Source organism: Lycorma delicatula, chromosome 9, assembly GCF_047948215.1.
Source record: "Lycorma delicatula isolate Av1 chromosome 9, ASM4794821v1, whole genome shotgun sequence".
Classification (NCBI taxonomy): Eukaryota; Metazoa; Arthropoda; class Insecta; order Hemiptera; family Fulgoridae; genus Lycorma; species Lycorma delicatula.
This window is the reverse complement of record NC_134463.1, coordinates 113,795,647-113,818,569: the sequence shown is the minus strand read 5'-3', so window position 1 is coordinate 113,818,569 and position 22,923 is coordinate 113,795,647. Positions and strand designations below refer to the sequence as shown.

The window sequence follows — 22,923 nt, the reverse complement described above, 5'->3', positions numbered from 1 at the left end:
TTTATGAGAAGTTGGAAGAAGTTTACAAGGCCCCTAAGCTTGATGTGAAAATCATCCTGGGGTACGTTCATGTTAAGTTGGGAAGGGAGCAGTGTTATAGACCAGTTATTAGATCTCAGAGTTTGCATGAAAAGTGTAATGAAAATGGAGATTGGTAGACTTTGCTGATGGGAAAGATATGATATTTAGTAGCACCTATTTTGATCATAAAGGCATTCATAGAATGACTGGGTTGCTGTGGGTGGACTGACAAGGAATTAGAATCAGTTGCTGAGGTGCAAATTTTGATACTGACCATTATTTGGTTAGAGTAAGATGCAGACAGAGAATGAGTTACGTCGAGGAATTTAGGAGAGTGAAGCAAAAGAACTTTGATAGTAAAAAGCAAATCACAGACATTGTGGTCAAGAGGGAGTATTGGTTGAGGATGGAAGAAGGATTGAAAACGGGCAGAAACAGTAGAGAAAGGACAAAAGTTGAGGAGATGGAATGAATTCAGGGAGATTGTTGTCAAGGTGGCAAAGGAGACTGTTGGATATAACAGTAACAGAGACAGATGCTGGAGGTGGTAGGATAGATGAGTGTGTGTGTGTGTAAGGGCAATGGAGGAAAAAATCTCTCCTGGCCCAGGATGCTAAGCCATGAAACACAAGCAAGTATTGGTGTGTACAGGGAGAAGAGGTCATATGACAGTAAATTAGGTCACAGAAAGAAAAGAGCATTTGAAAGGTGGCAGGAGAAGATTTATGGTACTTGCTGGAGCAGAAAATGCAAAGAAATTGTTTTTGAGAGTTCAGGAAAGGAGGATAAAAACGAGAATATGATAGGAGGGATGAAGCAGATTGTCGGTAGATGGAGGGAATATTTTTGCAACCTGTTGAATAGGGATGGTGATGGGGAGGAGGAAATAAATTTTATTAGCCTGCAACCCTTTCAGGAAGATCCTCATCAGCTTAATGAAGTGGAGGTAGCTATTGCATATTTAAAGAACTATAAAGCTTCTGGGTAGGATAAAATTACTACTGAGTTGATTAAGGCTGGTGGTCCTGAACTAAGTTTTTGTATTATTTGATGGTGCAAATATGGAAGGAAGAAAAAATGTCAGATGATTGGAGCTCTGCAGTTGTGTGTCCAATACATAAGAATGGAGAGAAAACTGATTGTTCAAATTATATGGGGATAACTTTGTTGAGTGTAGCGTATAAAGTGCTTGCTAAGATTATTGTTTGTAGAATGGTATCCTGTGTCAGGAGATTTTGGGAGATTACCAGTGTGGATTTAGGCAGAATAAATCACCTACAGACCATAATTTGCAATCCATACAATGCTGGAAAAGTGTTATGAATTTATTGTAGACCTGCACCATCTATATGTTCATTATAAGCAGGCGTTCAATAGTGTTAAAAGGGAGAGTTTGTTTAAGCTTGTGAGATTGGTTAGGATAATCATAAAATGATCCACTCTTCCTAAACCTCTATCGGTGTGCATACATTATATTTACATAGCGTCTAAAACCCCTGAAAAAAATAATATTGATGCTGTGTAAAAATAATTCAGTAATAGTGGTAGTCCTACTACTGATCACTATCAATGAGTCAGAGATACCAATCTTACGTAGTGATTTAATAAATTCAATCTACAAGGGTATATTTTAATAACATAGAAATAACATTGTGGTATCTTATACTTTTATGAATTAATGCAGTATAGTGTATCATTTAATGAATAACGGTGAAATAGAATGTGACTTAACAACAGATTTATTTCCTCTAGATTATTTACTGACAATATTTCATTATTTAATCCTATATTTTTAGTTTTTAATTAGACAAGTAATTTTAACTGATGGTCTGTTCAAGGCCAAAAGTAGAGGCTGTTTTATTTATTTTGAAAGCATATTTTGGTGTTGTATTTAAATTTATACTTTAAAGAAGATAAAACAAAAAAAAATATATGTTGTTTGTGGCAGGGTGTGGTGTTGGATAGGCCAGTTACTTCAACAGTAACATCCCAAACTGAAGGTGAAGGCGAAGGCGAAGGTGAAGGTGAAGGCGAGACGATTTCATGGAGCGATGTGAGTGTAACGAGTTGTTTAACTACATCTTCATATCAACAAGATCAGTCAGGTGATGAAGCTCATCAACCTGTCAGAAAAGTTGTTTCAACTACATCTACTGCTGTATCTAAAAACACACACCACCATATTCGTTTCAAACGCCATAATAAGTCACAAAGTTTAATTAGAACAAAAAATCAGCGTAAATTTAAAAAGCAAATTTGTGATTCCAACGAAGAGCTTTTTAAGGTACTTATTTTGTAGTATTATAGAAATTAGTTTCTAAAATTAATTCAAATTAATTTTATAATTTGATTAAATTAGTTTATCATAAAAGCACAAAAAATGAGAGTTTATAATGTTTTATTGCAGTTTTTCTTTATTACAAAATTTACAAAAAAATGTTTCTGCTGTATCAGAAGCTTTTGTCTAATTAATCGCTCTGTTTTAAAATTCTAATTATTTTCATTTGGTTATTGTATTAATCATTAGTGTTTCCGTTATGTTATAACATAAGCAACTATGAAGTATATTCTTAAAGTTTGGTCATTAAAAAGTATTAACTCATGAGAAAAGGTTTTTACTTAGTTTTAATCTTATGTATCTACTTCACTTTTCCACATGATCACCATTCAGTTCTAAGCACTTTTCGTAACACTGAACCGTTTCTTTAACCCCTCTGCATAGAAGTTCGCCGCCTGGGAATTGAACTAGTTGACAATGGCAGTCTTGAGCTCCTCATCATTTTCAAACCATTGTCCACCAAATCACTTTTTCAAATGCAAGAAGAGAAAATAGTTGCTAGGTGCAAGGTCAGGTGGAGGCTGGTCAAAAAGTTCCCAACGAAAATCTTGAATCTTCTTCTTGGTTAAGGCAGTAATGTGAGAATTCACATTCTCATAGAGGATTATATCAGACGACAGTTTCCTGCAGTCTCAGATTGGTGAGTGTTTCGCAGTACATGTCAACTGTAATTGTTGATCCACATTCCATGAAATCAACCAATATAATGCCCTTTTCGTCCCAAAAAACGGTAACCAACATTTTTTGACTCAAGTACAGAGATTAGTCAAACTTTTTTGGTTTTAGGGCACTTGAATGTTGCCACTGTATTAACTGTTGTTTTGATTCTGCGTTGGTGTAGGATATCTGTGTCTCGTCGTACGTAACAATGTGGGAAAACAAATCATCTCCATCTTGTCGATAATGGTCCAAAAATGCTCATCAACTGTACATTCTTTGTTTTTGTGTTGGTCAGTGAGCATTTTTGGTACCCATCAGTTTGTGATACAGAACAGAACAGTGATACAGATACAGAACAGTTTGTGTACCCATACAGTTTGTGATATCTGAACTTTGTGTTAGTGATATCTGTGACAATCGTGAAGATAGAGGTGCGTCCAACATTCGAAAATTCATCAGCCATAGCACTAATCGTCAGTCGCCATTCACATCGCAGTTTTCAGTTCAATTGTTCAATGATTTTCTCCATCTGAATACTGACCCTGCCACTCTGCTTTTCATCATGCACGATTGTGTGGCCATTTTTAAAGTTTCGACACCATTGTTTAACCTTTCCTTCAATCATTACTGTAGGTCCATACACTTGGCACAACTTCTGATGAATTTCAGCAGATGAAGATCCTTTTGTACACAAAAGCTAATCACAGGGCACACTTCACAACTTGTGGGGAAACAATTTTCATGGACATTATGATCTGCATTCACTGGCAGGCAAATGACTACTGAATCAAAACAACTGCAGTGGCTTTGTAAATAGTCAATAGATGGCCCTGCATGCGTGAAAGTGTGTTTCAGACCAGTTTAATATTTAAATATAAACTGACGACCCTTAATTTATGAATATGTCTCATATTTCTGTTAATGTTACAGGATCTGGGTTTATTAATTAAAAGTAGAAATATTTTACTGACTTTAAAATAAACATTACGCTTAAATTTTAACTGTGAAATTATGAAATGTAAACTTTTCTATAAATATTCTAATTTAACAGTGGTGCAACAATTTTTTTTTTTTTTTTTTTTATAAAATCTGGTTGTTGGCCTTAAAAAATAAGGATGGGCAGGTTCTGTATCAGTTGATTATATCCTCTAACATCATAATTGTATGTATATTAACCAAATAATAGTTGCGTACTGAAATTCTATTATAAATTTTAACCTAACTGTGGTTTCTATAATGTTTTAGAAATATGTGGATATTTTATACAATTGTTAAACTGGGGTCTCTGTTAGTAGCTGTGAAGCAGGTATACTTGTAGCTTGTTACATTTCATGATTATCATTCTAGGACATTTAATTACAATATGGTGGTTGAAAAAGTCATTACTCATAAAATATATCTAGTCCACCTGACCTTGAACAGTCAACCTTCCATGTGGCTAGTCTGTGTTGTACCCCAGCACATAAATTGTGTAATAAATACTGAAATTACAGTAGCCATATTAGTCCTATTGACTACGTAGGGTTTGTGTAAATGCATAATGACATATGTTTTATGTTTTTACTTTTGGAATTTAAAAATAACTTGTGAAACATTTTTGACGTGTTCAACTTTATCCAGTTTGTACATACTTTCTCCGTAATGAGTGCCTTTCTGAAAAACATCTTTCTGATGTAACTTAGCTGAAGTTTAAACATCATAAGAAGTAAAATAAATAATAATTTCATTTAAGCTTTAATTAAAGAAAATTGAAAGTGCATTCATAATTTTTAAAATAGAAGAATTTATCACATACATAAAGATGTCTTTTATTATTATAATATTACTTTACAAATAATCATTCAACACCACATATAAATAATCATACACATTGTGCTCTTTCATCTTGTAACATTCCATATATTTGAACAGTATTTATTATTATTGAGAACTAGCATTGTTAAACTGAAACGTAAAACAGATAACAGTAAATTCATAGAATAACTATATCAATTCAAATGAAATTGTATTTCTAACAATAATAGAAGTGAATTTGAGAAGATAATTAAATTGTAAATTGAATAATCATTTTTACATTAAACCTATTGCCCTCCCATTGGTACTTCCCAATTAGAAAGGCTCTCTTCCCTTTAGCATTACTTTGATCACTGTTTTGTGAAAAATTATGCTGTTTGTCAAATTGAAGAAACATTTCCATTTGGCTCTGATCAGGAATTTGCATTGACAAAAATGATATTTTTCGAAAGATTGAAAACAATTTTTTACTTCCTGATTCCTCACTGATTGCATTTTCTTACCTGCAGATGATGTAGTATCTATGAATTTAGATTAAATTACTTAATTGATAGTGTAATGATAACTAGCATACAGTTGATAATCGTTCAAAATGACAGAATGAGTAAAGAATTAACGATACATAATATTAAGCAAATAAAACAAATAATAGAATTAATAATAATAATAACAAGCAAATATCATAACTAACTATATACCTGCATTTAAATGTATATACAATTTACAATATGTCCAAAATTTAGATATTAAAGAAAATTGACAAAATAGTTTGCAGGATTTTTAACTTTTTTTTATGAAACTAAGTTTTAATTTTATATTTTCAGTCAAAACAGATTGCTAAGTTTTATAAAATCAAAATCAGTACTACAAATATCGCTTATAATTATTGGAATACTTGAGGAAAACAATTTATAGATAAGTTTACAGATACTACAAATACAGGGTAGAATGCAGGATTGGGATGACTGAACGACCTCAATGCAAAACAGTAGTTTGAATTGATAGGACTGTTAACATTCTGTTTTGTTTCTCAGTCAATGCTATTTGTTACAGTGGAGTATTGGCTGGTAATGATGCTTAAGGAATTTGGAAAAAAATCATTTTATAAAAAAGTGATAATGAAATTCTTGACTCTTATGAAGCTGTACATCAAGAATTTCATTGTCATGTTTTATGAAATACACTTTTGACTTTGGCATCATGATTCCTTTCCACCTCCTCAGATTTGCTTTGTAACTGTTTCTTTGGCAGCTTTACATGCTCTGTTAATTCTGTTTCTTATCTATTTGTATTCTCTCATCTTCTCCAGAATTTTTTTCGGTTTTTGTATTTCCTTCTTTCTCCAATCAGTTTAATGTCTCCTCAGTTATCCACTCCTTACTTGGGATATGTTCTTTACTTTGCAGTAGTTCATTTGCAGTTTTCCAATTTGCCTGTTTCCTATTGTAAATCTGATGCAAAGCAACACAGAAGAAATTTGTAGAATTAAAGATCTGGAATTTAGATGGATCATTCACTTTGTCTATGAAATTCACATTGTTAATGGATATGAAATGTTCATACATTTTTATTTCAGGACTGTTATGAAACTCCTTTCTCTAGAAAAGTAAAAAAACAAACACCTAGAGGAGAGAATTGTACTAGATCTTTTGAATGTTGCAAGGTAAACTATTTTTATTAATTATTATTTTTGAAAATATCTATTGGAGTAGAACATATTTAATACTATGGGCCATTCTGAGTTTGCTATTTCCATTCTGATGATGCATCATTATATTATCTTTAATTCTTTGTTTAAAGAAGTTATTTATTATTAAACTTTTACAAATGACTGCAAGTCATAGTTGCATGCAACTATATTTCACGCAATAAATAAAATTGACTTGTTTTGTACATAAGATATTGATTTAAATAATGAAAAAATAAATTGTTTTTAGTACTAAAAATTTTAAAATCTTCTAATTCAAATCTTATGTCTTCAGAAATGAATTCATAGAACTCGGGATTCTTTACATCCTTGTCTGCATCACAGAAGGCAGTGCTAAATATTCATAAAATCAAGCTTCAATTTACTACAAATAATCATTCATATCTACCATACGTATTACAGTTTCACATTAAACTAGTTCACTAACAAACCGTTTAACAAAATGGCAAATTAATATGTAATCTTTTTAGCCACAAAATTTTGCAGTTTTTTATTAAGTTTTTAATATTCTCCCAAGTATTAGAAAAGATTACCATTGAGTAGAATTAAGCTGAAAATTAAACACTTTTTGTTAGGTAATGCAATTTAAGCTTTTCAAAGAATATTTTCTTAAATTTTAAAATAATGTGATTCTTTCGATTGATTGGTTTGTGTATGTCTAATCGGAAGTCATCACTGGTTGTTTTTTATTGTTCTCTGAAATAGTGTTCTTGTGATTTTTTTCATGTATTATCTGTTTGGATTTTATCTTGGTGTACAGTGTTTTACATGTCAAAAGAAGAAATCCATTGGTACCAAATCGGGACTTAGCGGTGACCAAGTGATGGGAGTTTTTGTGCCTAACAGCCTTCAGGAACTTGTTGAATACAGTCCACACATCTTATCCATGATGTGTCCATCTTATTGAAAATTAAGCCTTCCATGTTTTCAGTCTGCAGAAACACAAAGTTCTTTTCTTTAATATGTCCAAGTGCACTGTACTTCTAATAGTTTGTTCATGCCATAAAAATAACACCACACCAGACATTCAAAATGATTTTCTGAGCCCTGTACTTGACAATTATGGCATTTCACAATTCCAGGAACATATTACACAATTGTTGTTTCATCAGGAAATTAGAAGTACTGCAGGTAAATTCCATCAGCAGAAATGAAGTCTGACATAATTGTTACAAGTTGAATTCTTTATGTTTTATCATTAGGTTTAATTTCATGAAGTAGCTGCATTATAAGCACAAAGTTTTAATCGCTTGTGAACTGCATCATAAACAGCACTTTTAGGAATATTTAGTTGATGACTTAATACTATGAATTAAGTGTTTTGGACTTCTTAAAAAGAAAGTCAAATTCTTCATGTTTTTAATGCTTGTTTAGGCCTACCTGGTGCATGTCCTTTCAAAACACTTCCAGTTTCCAAAAAAAGTTCATATTATTTACATATATTTTTGTCACTTGTAGAATTTCTGCAACAGATTCACTTATAATTTCTTTGAATGACATTCACTGATTTTGTTTCTCAGAACCAGTACATACTGTATTTTTTCATGTGGCAATTCCATAGTACTTAATCATGGGCTCATAACAGCTTGGCCGATGCACCAATCATAACATACTGCTATCTGATTGAGAATGTGTAAATTAAAATTTAAAATGTTAAACTAAACTTAATTGTTGTCGCTTCAATGAAACACTATTGGTGCTGCAAAATAAAAATTATATTAATTTTGAAACCCCAAAGTACCTTTTTACATACCAGGTATTTTATATATACTTGATATATGTATTTTCAGGTACAGTTGAGGCCTAGTTTTTAGTTCAGTGTATTTTAGAATCTGTTGATTAGCAAACAGATTGATTCCAAGTTACATGGCAGTCTCTCGGGAGATGATTCTATAGCCAAAAATATGAACAAAAGTTTAGATAAGCATAAGTCAGAAAAGTTTGTTAGCAAGTTTCGGCTTGCAAAACATTTAGCTCTGCTTTCTGTTCCCTCTGTGAAATTAAATTGTACTAAAATTTTTAGGGTATAAATTGAAGGGTAAATTTGGTGCTTTATGGTTTTTGATGTAAATTGAATTAAAGTGGTTCCACACCTCTGTCTCACTTTGATTTTAAGAAGAACAAGGTAAAACACTAAATGTTTTGTCGGAAAATACTCTTTTTTAGGTTGGAATAAAATAATTTTGTTAATTTAACAAAAAATAATTTTTTGTTAATTTTGTTGATTGCAAAACATCAAAGCAATGTGACAATCTTTAGGTGCTTGAGGTAGGAGATACTTTTATTGCATTCAATGTTGCTTCTTCAGCGTTGGCATTTCTCACAAAATGCTCAAACCAGCATTGAACAATTGTGGTTTAAGCATACCTGTTTCTCGAACTCACCTCTCCATATTCTCAGATGTTTTATGATCTGGTACCCTTCTGTCTGGATAATTTTCTTGGTATTCACACAGAATAGCCAATCCATTTTTATTTACCATACTGTAAATAAAAATATCCTGTCAACTCTCCAAATGAAAAAAAATTGCGGTATCACCCATTGTGAATGACTGACCAAACAATAACCAGCACAAACACTGCTCAAATGAATATTCAAATGCTAGACGCTAAACTTAATTGTTGAACAGCCAACCTATGAAAACATAACAATTTTTAATATGTTTTAGGAGTCTTTCAAATTTTTTTTATAATTTTTAGCATTTGTATGCAAACTATTTTGTTTGTATCACTTTTCTAATACAGTTTGTGTTTTGTAACTAATTAAAGTTGAACTTCTCAAATTTATGTTTAATTTTAATAGTTTAATAGATGTTATTTTATATTAATTTTGTCAGAATTAAATTCTCTACAAAGTTATATTGACATTTTTATTTGTTTATTGAAAAATTAACAAAGTTATTTTATTACAAACATAAAAGGTGTATTTTCCAATAAAACGTTTTTCATGTTTAACTCCAATTTTCTTTAAACCCAAGTGAGATAGAGATCTGGGACCACTTTTATTTCTTAGATCAAAAACCATAAGAAAGCACCAAATTTATCCCTCAATTTATACCCTAAGAATTTAAATACGGTTTAATTTATCAGAGAGAGCAGAAAGCAGGGTTAAGTGTTTCGCGAGCCAAAACTCTCTAATGAACCATTTTCTGACCTATGTTTGTCTGGATTTATTCTCTTATTCTTTGGTATAGAATCATCTCCCAAGAGATGCAAATTTTGAATCACCTGTATATTGCTTTATTGGATGTTAATGTAAAATCAACATGATTGATCAAACTTCATTTTACCGTAAATATTTTTGTTTTTTAACCCTCCATCTAGAACAATAACTAAACAAAAATGAAACAAAAAAAATTTAACAAAATTTTGGGTTGATTTAATTTTGTTTTTATTATTGTACTAAAAGTGAACTTTCCTATTATGAAAAGAAATGGATAAATCATTCAGCAGTTATTTGTTAACAGGCAGATATACATATTTTGGACTTTCCTTTGTTTTTCCACCTATGATTTGAATGTGACTGTAGATGTTTGTGCATGCATGTGCTTTTTTGTTATTTACTTACTTGCTTATTTTCTTTTTACATATTTTGATTTGAAGGAAACTAAAGGAGGAGGTAATTTAGTTAAGAAAAAACAATCAAAGCCAAAATGTTTAAAAGAAAACATCATTCAGTCAAAGGTACCAAAAGAACCTAAGGTGAGTAATAAATAATTAAAAATATTATTAAATTATATATATACAATTTTTTTTTTTTGATAAGTAACAAGAAAACATTCATTGAAGTACATGGTAAAATGTCACAAAAACTTTAAAATTATTAGATACTAAATGACACCTTTAATAATAAATTTTCTCCCAAAAGTCCTTTTTGGAGGAAAATTATCAACACCTCTTGTTAGCTGTATTATAGGTAGCACTGGCTACCTATAATACAAATGTAAGAAGGTACAAATGTTTAATACAAATGTACCTATACGATGTTAGAAGGTTGTGTGAGTTCAATTTTTTATGTAGTCACTGCAGTTTTATAATACTCTCCTCAGTTGTGTTGTGTGCTTTACTAGTATTCTTTATAATCTTGTTTTTGTTTTGGAAGACGTTTGTTAATTTGTACTTTGTTTCTTGATGTATCTTCTTAATACAGTGTACTCTCTGAAATTAGATTTGTTTTTGATTTTGTTTTATTTTTTGTAACATGTCTGTTATTGTGGGTGAGTAGCCATTAACCTGTGCCGATTCTTAAATTGAGCTTTTCAGTCTAGTTGTTGGCAGGCAAAGATGTACTTAAATAGATTTGTGTAAGAAAGGTTGGGGTGTTTGTGTTAGGTGTATTACAGTTAATTTTATTGGTTGTAGTGGGTTTTCTGAAAATTTGAATGGTGTTTTCATTTATTTTAAATAAGCTGAGATTGAGAAAATAGTAAACATATTCTGCTTTAAAATGTAAATTATAAAGTAATTCATTGAAGGATATGAGTATTCTACATTTACTGCTGTGTACAGGAGTATGATGTCATCTGTCATCAGTATAGTGATGCTAGTATAATATTGTTTATTGTGTAGTATGTAAATGATTTTGAAGTACTGTGAAAATATTTGTCAGGAATTATTTTCTGTTATAATTTTTTTGTTCCAGTAGTGTTTTTTTAATGAGTCATGTAGTATGTTGACAGATTCTTGTACTAGTTTGTTAGTGTAGAGATCAGTTATATCAAAGAATACAAGTATTCCCATACTTGTATGCTTGTATTCTTGTATGCATCCTGAATTTATGTTTTGTTGTCTTTATGCATGATCTGTTTTTAATTGTTGCATAATGTAATTGTTCTATCTATATGCTTTGCTAGTACAAAGACAGAAGTCTAGTTAAGGTGTTATTGTTTTGTTATAATCTAGATTGATTTAACTTTTTTAAAACTGGCAGTGTATTAAACACAACAAAGACTGCAGTTATGAGAGGAGACATGTCATATTACCTTTATTCTTTGATTTTTAAATTATAAAAGAATTATATTTTAACGTCTATTTAGAATCAGAGTTTTGAATATTTCAAATGCAATATACAACAAAATATTTACCAGTTTAACCATGATGAAAAAACTTGTTTCATGTATTCACTGCCAGTGGAAATATGTAAGAGTAGATTAGAACTCATTTTACCTGAAATTACCAGTTATATATGTTGAACAATTTAACTTTATTGAGTAACATAAAGAAAAACTTCTTGATAAAGTTAAAGATGCCAAATGGGTGTATGCAATAATAAAATAATTATATATTTATAAAAATATTTGCAACAGAAAATATATATAGAAGAAAATGTATTTTGGATTCATCTGGCATTAATTAAAAGTTACATTTAATCATTACATTTGTTCAATCTTATAAGTTATTTAATACAATAACACTTTTTATAATGATAAACATATAATATGCATATTTAAATCATCATGAATATGTTTATAAAAATCCAGTTGGTGTAAATTTATTTACAGTTACTTACAAAATGTAGAACTGAAATTTATTCATCAAGCACAGAACTTCCAAAATCATGTTATACATGTTGAGCATTGTACTTGAATTGCCCTGAGTAATCTATTTGTGTAATTAGTACTTAAGATTGTATTTAGACAATGTTTTTTTCGAAATCTGAGTAGATGGATTCTACCACTTGTTCCCTGAAAAATCCAAGGCCTTTACCTATTTTTTCACAAAATTGAGCTACATGAGAGAATACTGCATGTGCCTTAGATGTAATTGGGATATTCAAATTGCAATTACTTCTTTGAAAGTTGGATAGAGCTTCATTGTAACTTGATTTCAGTGTTGCAGTAAAGCATGAATCAACAGCTTGGAAGTTGTTGAAGCATTGTACATACTTAAAGCAACCAATACTACACATCTCTAGGATGCGCAGTAAATCTGCTTTATCCAAAAATATCTTAAATGAATTTCTTGTGAATGCTGGAGTACCATGTACAAATTCGCAAGAAATATTGCACGCCTTAGCCCAATTAAGACTGTTAATTTCAAATTCTATCAGTATGCTTTTATACAGCATTTTGATTACTTGAATTTGATCACCAGGTGTAATTCGAGTGGCGCAATTATCTTCAGGATTTCAGTGGTACCATCTTTTTGTTATAAGTTTTTTTGGTTGTTTTCCAAAACTGCTTTGTCCCATTTTTATTGATTGTTTCGCCTAAACATTTAAAATGGATTATGACATTTACTTTTACATTCTCAATCTCTTTTGATTTTTAGGATAATCTTTGAGAAGGAAATTTGCAAGCCTGTATTTTTTCATGTTTCTTTTAGGTTTTAATCTGGTAAACTGCATGTTCTTTTAATTTTACGAAGTTCTACATCATCTTCAAAAGGCACTTGATTTTTTAATTTCTTTCCATTTCAACTCTTTTGTTAGTCTTTTTCCAGGTTTCCATCATTTTACCTAAAACTGGTTGAATAGGACATTCTTAACCACAGTTTAATCAGGTTAAAATGTATTATTTGTCTAAGTAGTATTTATGTTAAAAAGAAATTATATATGTTAAAAAGAAATTGTTCAATGTGCATTATATAATCTACTTCTTAGTAAAAACTTTGTTTATTGGTTCACTAAATTGGTTCTATAAATTTTGTGTACAATATAAAATATAGAAAGAAATTATGAAAATTCTTAAAAAATGTCTTTAATTTTTGATCAGTCCATATTTATAGTGGCATAACTGTGGATTGTTCACCAACCAAATTTAAAAACGGAAAGAATAGGTGACACATTGTACTAGTTTTCAGTTTGTTAGTAATGGTGTGTAGAATAACATTAAAAAAAATCAGTCTGTGTAAGATTCATAACAATTAAAATTTAATATTACTTTTAATTTGAAATAAATTATTAATTACAGGAAACAAAAGAGAATTTACAGACATGTAAAACCACAGCAGTGGCATTGTCAGTTGTTGATAAAGAAAAATTAATTGATAAAGAAAGAATACTTGATAAAGAAAAGATCATTGAACTTGAAAAACAAATTTCTGAAGTTCAAGTAAGTGGAATAATATTCATTTAATTTTTAATATTTTAGTTTTTATTATTTTAGATTTCTTAATACATTAATAGACTAACAAAAGTAAATGTTACTGTTATGTTAATCTTATTGAAGGTAATCGTTAATCTTCTGAAGGTAACAGTCATCTGACTGTTAAAATCACATCAAAGAATCATGCTGTTTTCTTTGCACATTCTCAACGTGTACAAATTTTGATGTTTTAAAAATTATCCACAAAAACTATTTTAATCGTTATAATTTTTCTTTAAAGTATTTTTGATGATGATTTTAATCTTTCACTTGAAGGAGAAAGGAAATAAATTTCTTGAAATACTAATTTCAAACTTTAATATATCAGTTCATAAACTTTCGATGAGTGAATGTATAATGATGATGTTGGATGATACTGTTAGAACTCTCATTGCTTATCAGTTATCACATAAGATCAGGTTGATTTATTCTGTATCACTCGATGTTCAGTGTAGGTATTTTATTTTAAAACTTAAAAAAATATATTTTTTTAATATAACATTATAATATAATGTTGCATATAATATTTTGTAGAACATGTCAGATTCTTTCCTTCATGGTCTTAATAAATCTGTTTAGAAGGCCATAAACTAGCAATGCCAATGATGACAATGTGGAATGTTTAAAGGAAATGCTTACATATACATCCGTAATGTTTACAGATTTGAAGCGTACAGACTACTCTGTGCGTGCCAACTACACAATTGAAATGTTGCAGCGTGAAGATGACAACTTTGTTAATGTTATTGTGTTTGGTAATGGGTCAACATTTTATGTTTGTGGAGAAGTTAATAGACATAATCATTGTATCTGAGTGTCAAAAAATCACCATGAACTCAGTGCAAAAGGGATTCCTTTGAATTAAATGTTTTTTAGGCCATTCTTTTGTGCTGATGAAAGCCTAACAGGAGTCACTTACATACGCAGCTCTTTCCTCAACTGCAAGATGGAGCAAAGAATCTTATTTGGCAACAAGATAAGGTGTCTTCTGACCAGCATAATTCTACACCGGATCAGTTGAATGATTTGTCCCCAAGACTGGTATAGAATTCTATACCAGAATAATTATTCTACCAGAATAATTTTATACCAGATTGGTTGAATGACTTTTCCCCAGCTGTGGGATCGGCAATATGGACCTGAATATGTAGTTTATTTGCATTAGCCTCCAAGGTCATCTGATCTGACTCCATATGATTTCTTTCCTTCAGAGTTTTAAAAAGGATTTTGTGTATGTGTTTCTGCTATGTGTTGATCTATCTGAATTGAGGCACAGGATTGAAGCAGCTGTCGCTTCCATTATTCCAGACTTGCTGATTTAAGTGTGGGACAAATTCTATCTATTGGATGTGTACTGTGTGACGAAAGATGCTCATATTGAACTCTTATGAAAAAAACTAAGAGTTAAAAACTTTATTTGTGAACCATTACTATAAGTTAAAGTTAAGGAATTTAAATATCAACATCTCTATATTCTCTTTTGAACACTATATGCATATATATATATATATAAAACTTTGAATATGAAAAATAAGTACTGGGAACCTGAGAAGATTAAACTACATTCCCTTACAGCTTGATTGGTCTTAACTAAAAAATTCCTTTCCTTTGTGTAACATCCTAGAATTTGAAATCTGTGCAGAAAGGATAAAATTTCAACATGTTTAGTAAATTTGTTTCTTTTTGTCAACAGCATCATTAAAATTTTTTTTGGGTGAGTAATCTAATATTTGTGTTTAGACATGATAATCTTACTGACCACCGCAATTTAAAATGAATAATTTAGTAATAGTAAAAGGAGTGTAATTTGCTGTACTTATTTGGAATGTGGAAAATTGGATAAAGAATAAATTTATTGAAAATCTTATTTTTTCTACCTCTTCTTAAAAAAAAAAAAAAAATCTTCAACATAATTTTTAAATATATTATGGTTTAATTATTCCATATATCTTATAATGTATATTTTATTTTATCAATGTTATTGTTACTTATTCTTGTTATTATTTTAATTTTAATTGATTCATTTATTTTTTATTTTTTAAATTAATATAGACTGCCAAGAATGTAGCTTTGGAAATGACTTTTGTTCAGGGTAAGCTACACGTAATTGAATTAACAAAAAATACAGTAGACATCTTAGGTGATGCAATTTTACTGCCATTTGTTTAAAACAGCTTCTCATGTTATATTGTTTTTTTTTCAAGTTGTTTTTTTTACAGTATAGTTAAAAATCAGTACTTGTTATTTTTTATACTAATTATGTGGCACAATATAGTGTGGCACAAACAAACGGGAAATTTTGAAGTAACTCTCACAAAGTAAAAAAAATGAAATTACAAGTTTTATTATTGACAATAAAGGTAAATTACATGCCATTAAGTGTCCCAACACATAAAATTGAAATTTCTAAAAACATTGTCCATACGATGATGGCCATTTGAATGTATACATTTCTGGAAATGAATGCTGAGACTTTGCATGGCACTTTGAAACATTTCCATGGGAATTCATGGGACCATATAGTCTGATGGTTTCAATTCTGTAGAACTTGAATTTTGTAAGGTTAAAACTTCAAATCACTGTGGAGTATTGGGCAGATGGTTGTGAGGTTTCGGTTCAATGCTGCTGCGTGTTTACTTGCCGATCGTCTTGGGCTCCTTCCAATTGAGGTTCAAACTTCTTCAATGTTTTCTGGGGTTTGTTGGGTTTATTGACCTCCTGGTGGTTTCTCTTTTAGAGCTGAACATGTCTCCTCATAATTCTGAACCCACGCCAAGAACTTTGGGTAGCAAGATGGAACGTGACTATGACGTCCTAAATTGTAATTACAATGGAATTCCTGTTGAGCAGCAGTCACACTGTCACCATTCTTGTAAAATTCCTTCATGACAAATGCATAATGTGTAACAACCCACTGGTCCATGATTACTAAACGGCACAGAAGGATGCCACTCCTACCTTTCTACCAGCTCCTTAGGGCTGCCATTACTACTTTAAAATGTATTGCTTCCCTGTACCATCATTCTGTATATATAACATAATATATATTACATTATATTAGACTATCATGATTGTATTTCAAGAAAGAAAGCCAATAAAGAATTTTAATTTTTTTTTCTTTTGCTAACACTTATGATTTTGTAAGCCATTTAATTTTACTACTACATCTATTGCCTTTTGATTATACCACTAATTGCTGGTCTGTTTGTGTTGTTTTTTCTTTCAATACTTCTGTTATTTTGGTCTGGTCATCCATTGCTTTTCTGTTAAGTAGAAACCATAGTCACATATTTATTTGTTATTTTTTTATTATAATTTCTTTAACATAGTTACTAATTATTGTTCCTAACATCTTAACAATTTTTTTCTTTTAAAATGTAATCTGGGTGTGACTATTTCTTTTTTATATATATATATATATATTAATATTCATTACACAAAATTTAATTACCTAGCCTCAGAATTAATAAACAATCTTATTCTGTGTTAAACAGAAAAAAATTTATATTGATATAAAATCTTGTAATGACAGATTTTAATTGCAAATCATATTTGCTGAAGACTTTTTTGTATGTAAAAATAAATATGCTGATTTATGTACAAAAACGATTGTTTATATGTATATTTTTCTTTTTATAGAAAGAAAATAGTGTTCTAAACGAACAATTACAACAAGAAAAAAGGCAAAAAGAACAAATGAACATTTTGCAAGAAGCATTAAAAAAAGAAGTGCTTGAGTGGAAGGATAAGTAAGATTTATTGCATTCTATTCTATTTAGTTTTTGTTATAGATTTTTAATTACATTTATATAGGGAAATAAAAGTAAAATTTTAAACCTCTCAATTATTGACAAAAAAAAAATTACTTATCAGTTTAAAAGCTCATGTCCTAATGTCGTCAGTCAATTTTGTGGCCATCTATTATGATCGATATTTCTCGTTTTGGTAACGGCTGCAGTTATTGTTGGTTGTTTTCTTTACTTTTGGGATTTTGATATAAGAAAAACTGATCAGTGAAGAAATACTTGTTTTGATATGATCATACTTGTTTGATGATATAAAAAAAGTGAAAGGCACACAGAGAGAAAAGAAAAGAGGAATGAACAGAAAATTATTAGCCTATCAAGTGCTATGCTTGATACATGAATGTTCTATCTTAAACATTATATAAATTAGCATGTATACTGTGCCTGTTGTGTTAATTTTTAAGACATTTACACAATATGTCATAAAAATTGGAACAGATTCTTAAAAAAAGCCATCTGAATAGTAAAGACATAAGAATTATTAACCAGCATTTGAATCAAAAAGCTGTCAGATGCAACAAGAGTGACTCAAAAGAAAAGGAATTTTCAAGAAGGAATTTGAAAAACATGCATTTTATTTAAGACTATTTGTCAAGAGCCTATCAGAAGAGAAAGGTAGGTGATATGTTCAAGGAAAAACAATAAGGTATAATGTATATGACAGTCATATTAGCGGGATCTGTTTGTAATTTCTAGTAGAATATTTAAGTGTTCACTGTGGCAAATATTATCTTAAAGCAAGTGTATGTTAAAAATATTAAATTCATGGTAATTACACTGTAAAATATGGAATAAATTTGAATATTGAAAGTACCATTTGAGAGAGTACATAAACCTTAAGAATTCAACGAGAGATCAGTTTGTTCCAGGAAATAAAAAACGACAAAGGTATGTTATTGAGAAAAATTGAACAGTTATAATCATAATTATACTGTTCTTTGAGATAGTATTGTGTATTCTGTTTTTTACCCTTTTGTATTATTGAGGCATTGACTTCAGAGAAAAAAGTAAAATTGATGAAGCAAAGCTTCTGAAATAAACAGAAAGAAGAAAATAGAAAATTTGGAATGCACTTGCATTAACTAAGGAGGAAACATATTCACTGCGGGAAAATATTATTAAAGGAGAAAAGATAAAAAACAAACATAATGTTTGACTTCTACTTCTCCTCATCAGGGTATAGGTGAATCACCTGTTCTGATCTCAAAGAAATTCTACATTTATACATCCAAATTTAACTAGTGATGATGTCTATGAGCCAATTGGGAATAGGTAAAGCAGCACTTCTCATAAAAATGGAACTACATTATCTTTCCATCACCATACTTATGAAATTCATATTTATGAAAAACTACATTACTGGTTTTCATATATACTTAATTATATAGATTCATTATTGTTTGATTTATGAAAATAAATGTATCCTTGGGATTGTTTATCATCATTTCCTTGGCCTGCCCACACCTCTCCAACCCTCCTTGGGTTCATTGGACATTCTATATAAATGTGTTATCCATCTGTCTGCTATGTTTAATTCGCTGCGGACCTCTTCATTGTAGAGCCTCCGATCTCGTGCACCCCTTTACTGATCTCAAGAACTTCGTTTCCGACACCTGTATCTTACTTAAGTGTTTTTGGTTCATCACCCACTTCTCTGAACCAAATAATTGCGTTGGTACAGCCATCACCTTGTAAAACTTTAATCTTGTCTCCTTTCTGATTTTCTTGGATAGCGCCGTCGAATACATCCACACAATGTCTGAAACTTTGTCAGTTTCTGGTCAATATCATAATGTCACAACCATGGTATTGGAAATGCGAAACTTGCTCTATGTTTTTATCATTTATTGTGATTTTTGTGCAGACAGGGTTTTTCCTAGAAAGCCATAGTTTTTATTTTTGTTATGAAAAATGATCATATTGTAAGCCATACTAACGTGATGCAATTGGAATACCGACTTCTGAAGTTCATTCTCACTTTGTTGAATTATTACTTGGTCATCGGGTATTCAAATAAACTCCATCTCCCAAATTAATTCCAGAGTTTACTCTGTTTACATTTTCTTACAACACATTAGAAAATGTAGCAATTGGAACTTAAAGAATATGCTAGAGTATTTGTTCAATTCTGAGTTTAAGCCATTCAAACCTTCACTTTTCGATTCTTCACAGATAAGATAGCTTTTTTCAGTTTGTTTGTGTTTGTTTTGTGTTGTTTGTGTTTGGAGATACTGACGATAGGCTAATTTTTTATTTTCTGTTGCTTGTTTTGTCTCCTCATTCAATATTCTGACCTTTTTTGTGTTTGTTGACTACTTTCTTACATAGCACTTAAGCTACTACTTTCACCAGAAGATTCATATGTTATTCCATTCCTGAGAGTTATACTTATTCTGTTACCTTTACCTGGAACATGTGTCGAATTTTTCTAATTGAAGCAAGTAGGCTTTATAAACTTCTCTTCCCTTACCTACAACTGTCCATCGGGCCCTTCAGTCCACATCCCAACCCTGTAGGGGAAGACACGGATGGTCCAGTCCCCCCCCCCCCATTCCTTGCCATGTTGGGCTTTAACAGGAACCACTTAGTTCATAACTAAATCCTGGACTTAATCTTATAGTGATTACTACCTATATCTTCACCACCATATACATGAGTATCATCCTGTACATGGGTAGCCATTCGTTTATTCATGATCAAATAGTTGATGTTTGAGCTTAGTGTAATAATTTCCTGTTGTTACAGAATTCAGGAACATTTTGACTGTAGCTTGTATGAATTATTTATATTTCAAAAAGATGAAAATTGCTGTGATAACATCCAGCTTTTAGTGGAATAAGCACATTAAAAAGATCAGTTCAAGAGTAATTGTACAAGTGGCACAAAGATGGTTTTTTATTCTTTCCTTATAAGGCCATTGAAACATATTTTATAGATTTTAGTTTAAAGTTTAATTATAATGCATTGATACGTAACATAATTTTTTCAGATTGACTTTGATTGTAAAAGTGAAAAACGCTCTTGAGGGGGAGCATAAAGAATTTGTTGACAATATAACAGATACTTTATCAGCACTATCAGCGAATGTAAATAATGCTGTTTCAAAGAATAATCACCTTGAAAATCTCTTAATAACAATGAATAGCGATATAAAAGAAAGTGAATCTGCTAACGCCGAAGCATTACAATTAGTTCGTAGAGAAAAACAGGTAATGATGCTTTATTGATAAATCTGATTTTAGTTTGATATCTGAGTAAGGTAATGTGAACTGAATATACTTGTTGCCTTAAGGTGATTCCTGTAGTCGTCTAAGTTTCTGTAACATCTAGTCTGTGGTTTTTACATTTTTATGATGTAGAATCTTATTTATAAATTCAGGCCCAGGAATAGTGAAAGTTTTTTTTTATTTATTTGTGATAAAAGATTATTCCAAAACACCAAATTTATGAAAGAATATCGCAAATAAAAGAAATATTTGACATTATATACATGGAGTTTGATATGCTGAAGTTTTTATCATAAGATATTCTTTACAGGGAGCTAGCTGTACCATACTAACAGAAGTTACTTGAATTCAGTCCAATACTATCTTTCCATCTTGATTCTACTTCTAATAACTTTATATCTAACATAGTCCATGATTGATAATCCACGATGACACTCTCCTCCAGAAAGGCTCCACTGATGCGACCCTTTTTTCATTTTAAATGATAAACTCCAAACTTTTAGATTATTTGTGAGATTGTTCTTTATAAACATATAAAGAGTAAAGTTATATTTTTCCCAAAGAGGAGGTGCAATATTTTGGAATAACTTATTTACATTTTTTAATTTTATATTACATTAAACAATCAAGTAAGTTACCAACAATCCTGATGTGATGATTTGAAGACCCTTAGAATGAGGAATAATGATAATACATAAGGAATTGGATGCATTTTAAATACCCAGATGAATTGACAGCATGAGCTGAAATTCTTCAATTAGTTTTGTAAGTCTGTATATTCTCATTTGACAAATTGCATGCTCAGCTGAAAGACAGCTGGAAGATCTACTAAGACACACTTGAAACACTGTTTCAAGTTTGATCCACTGTCTGTTGGTTTAAACTGGTATGCGTAAAGAAACTTGTACTGAAGCAATATTTAATCTCAATGAAACAGGTTACAAGCAATGAGTTTAAAATAGGTGAAATCTAAGATTAGGTCAATTGAAAATGTCTTATTTCCTCAAAATTGTTTCCTGTTTAGTTACTCTAATTAGCAATTCATATATGATTAATTAGCAATTAAGCTTATGTAATAAAAGAAATTATTTAAAAAGTTGACTTTATCAATTATTTCACAGAATAAAATTTTAAACTTGTACTCCAAGATGTAAACACATTTATTTTGTTACTAACTTCTTTAAAAATTTTTTATAGGAATTGAATGAACAGATATTAGAATTGAAGAAATCTCATTCGGAAATTATTTTAAGTTATAAAAGCAATATCAGTGATTTAAAGAAAGATTTATCTAAGAAAAATAAAGAGGTATGTTTTAAAATGATTTTCCTTTTTTTTTGTGTGTGTGTGTGTGTGTAATTTTAGAAAATAAACCATTTCATTCAGTTTTGTTACATACTGTATTCTTATTAATAAGTTAGGTAATCTTTATTATTTTATGTTAATTTGTTGTCATATTTCTTACAATCCATGAACCAACTTTTGTTCACCAAATTTGAAGAGTAAGTTTGTCATGGAACATCATTTATACATTTTTTTGCTAAATACTAGTTTAATAATCATTTATAAGAGCTGTAGACATTTTGATTTACATGTGTAAATGCTGAGTATAATACAGCAAATTTAGTAAACATACCACTCTTTCGTTATATTTTGGTTTTATATATATTGCAGTTAAATTGGTTTCTGTTGATGAAAGGCTTCTAAAAAAATTTTTTCTCTTAAAAAATTTAATTTCTGTAAAATTGCATGGCGGTAACGGTAACATAGAACAGATATGATTCAAAACTGAGGATGAATGAATTAGAAATTTTGCCTGCATGAGAGGAACATACGAACACAGAAGAAGAATTATTCAATGTCTAATCTTTTACCAGTTATTAATTATTTTAACTGTTTAAAGATTGGCTTAGAGACTCAGGTTTAATACAGATTTCTTGTGGTACAGAGGAGAAATAGTAATAATAAAATTCCTACAGTCCAAAGAGCACTTGATAGAATAGAAACTACAAAATTGAAATGATTAATTTAGTGAAAATATTATGGTTAATCAATCGTAATCATAAATCTATAAAAGAACATACTTCACAAAATAAATTATATTAAAAATGAACTCAAGTGACTTTCAAAAAGTGGTGTTTCATAATGTTACTTTTAATCTAAATCTATATTCAACTATAAAAAAACCTTTGCAGATTTAAAATTTAAAGTTTTGAAAATGTATCTTTTTGTCAATTTTGAACATTGTGGGTAATTAGAGTATTTATTTCATAGGTCTTTTATGT

General features: G+C 30.2%; 1 protein-coding gene across 1 annotated transcript in view; it reads left to right on the top strand.

Annotated features, from left to right (window-relative positions):
• The window catches only part of LOC142330316 (uncharacterized), a 61,721-nt gene that overhangs the window by 15,544 nt on the left and 23,254 nt on the right, over positions 1-22,923 (top strand). Inside the window, exons 3-9 of the mRNA XM_075375537.1 lie at positions 1,970-2,305; positions 6,390-6,476; positions 10,124-10,222; positions 13,432-13,572; positions 17,245-17,354; positions 20,401-20,620; positions 21,836-21,946. Coding sequence (XP_075231652.1) covers positions 1,970-2,305; positions 6,390-6,476; positions 10,124-10,222; positions 13,432-13,572; positions 17,245-17,354; positions 20,401-20,620; positions 21,836-21,946 — 1,104 coding nt within the window. The remainder of the gene's footprint in view (positions 1-1,969; positions 2,306-6,389; positions 6,477-10,123; positions 10,223-13,431; positions 13,573-17,244; positions 17,355-20,400; positions 20,621-21,835; positions 21,947-22,923) is intronic.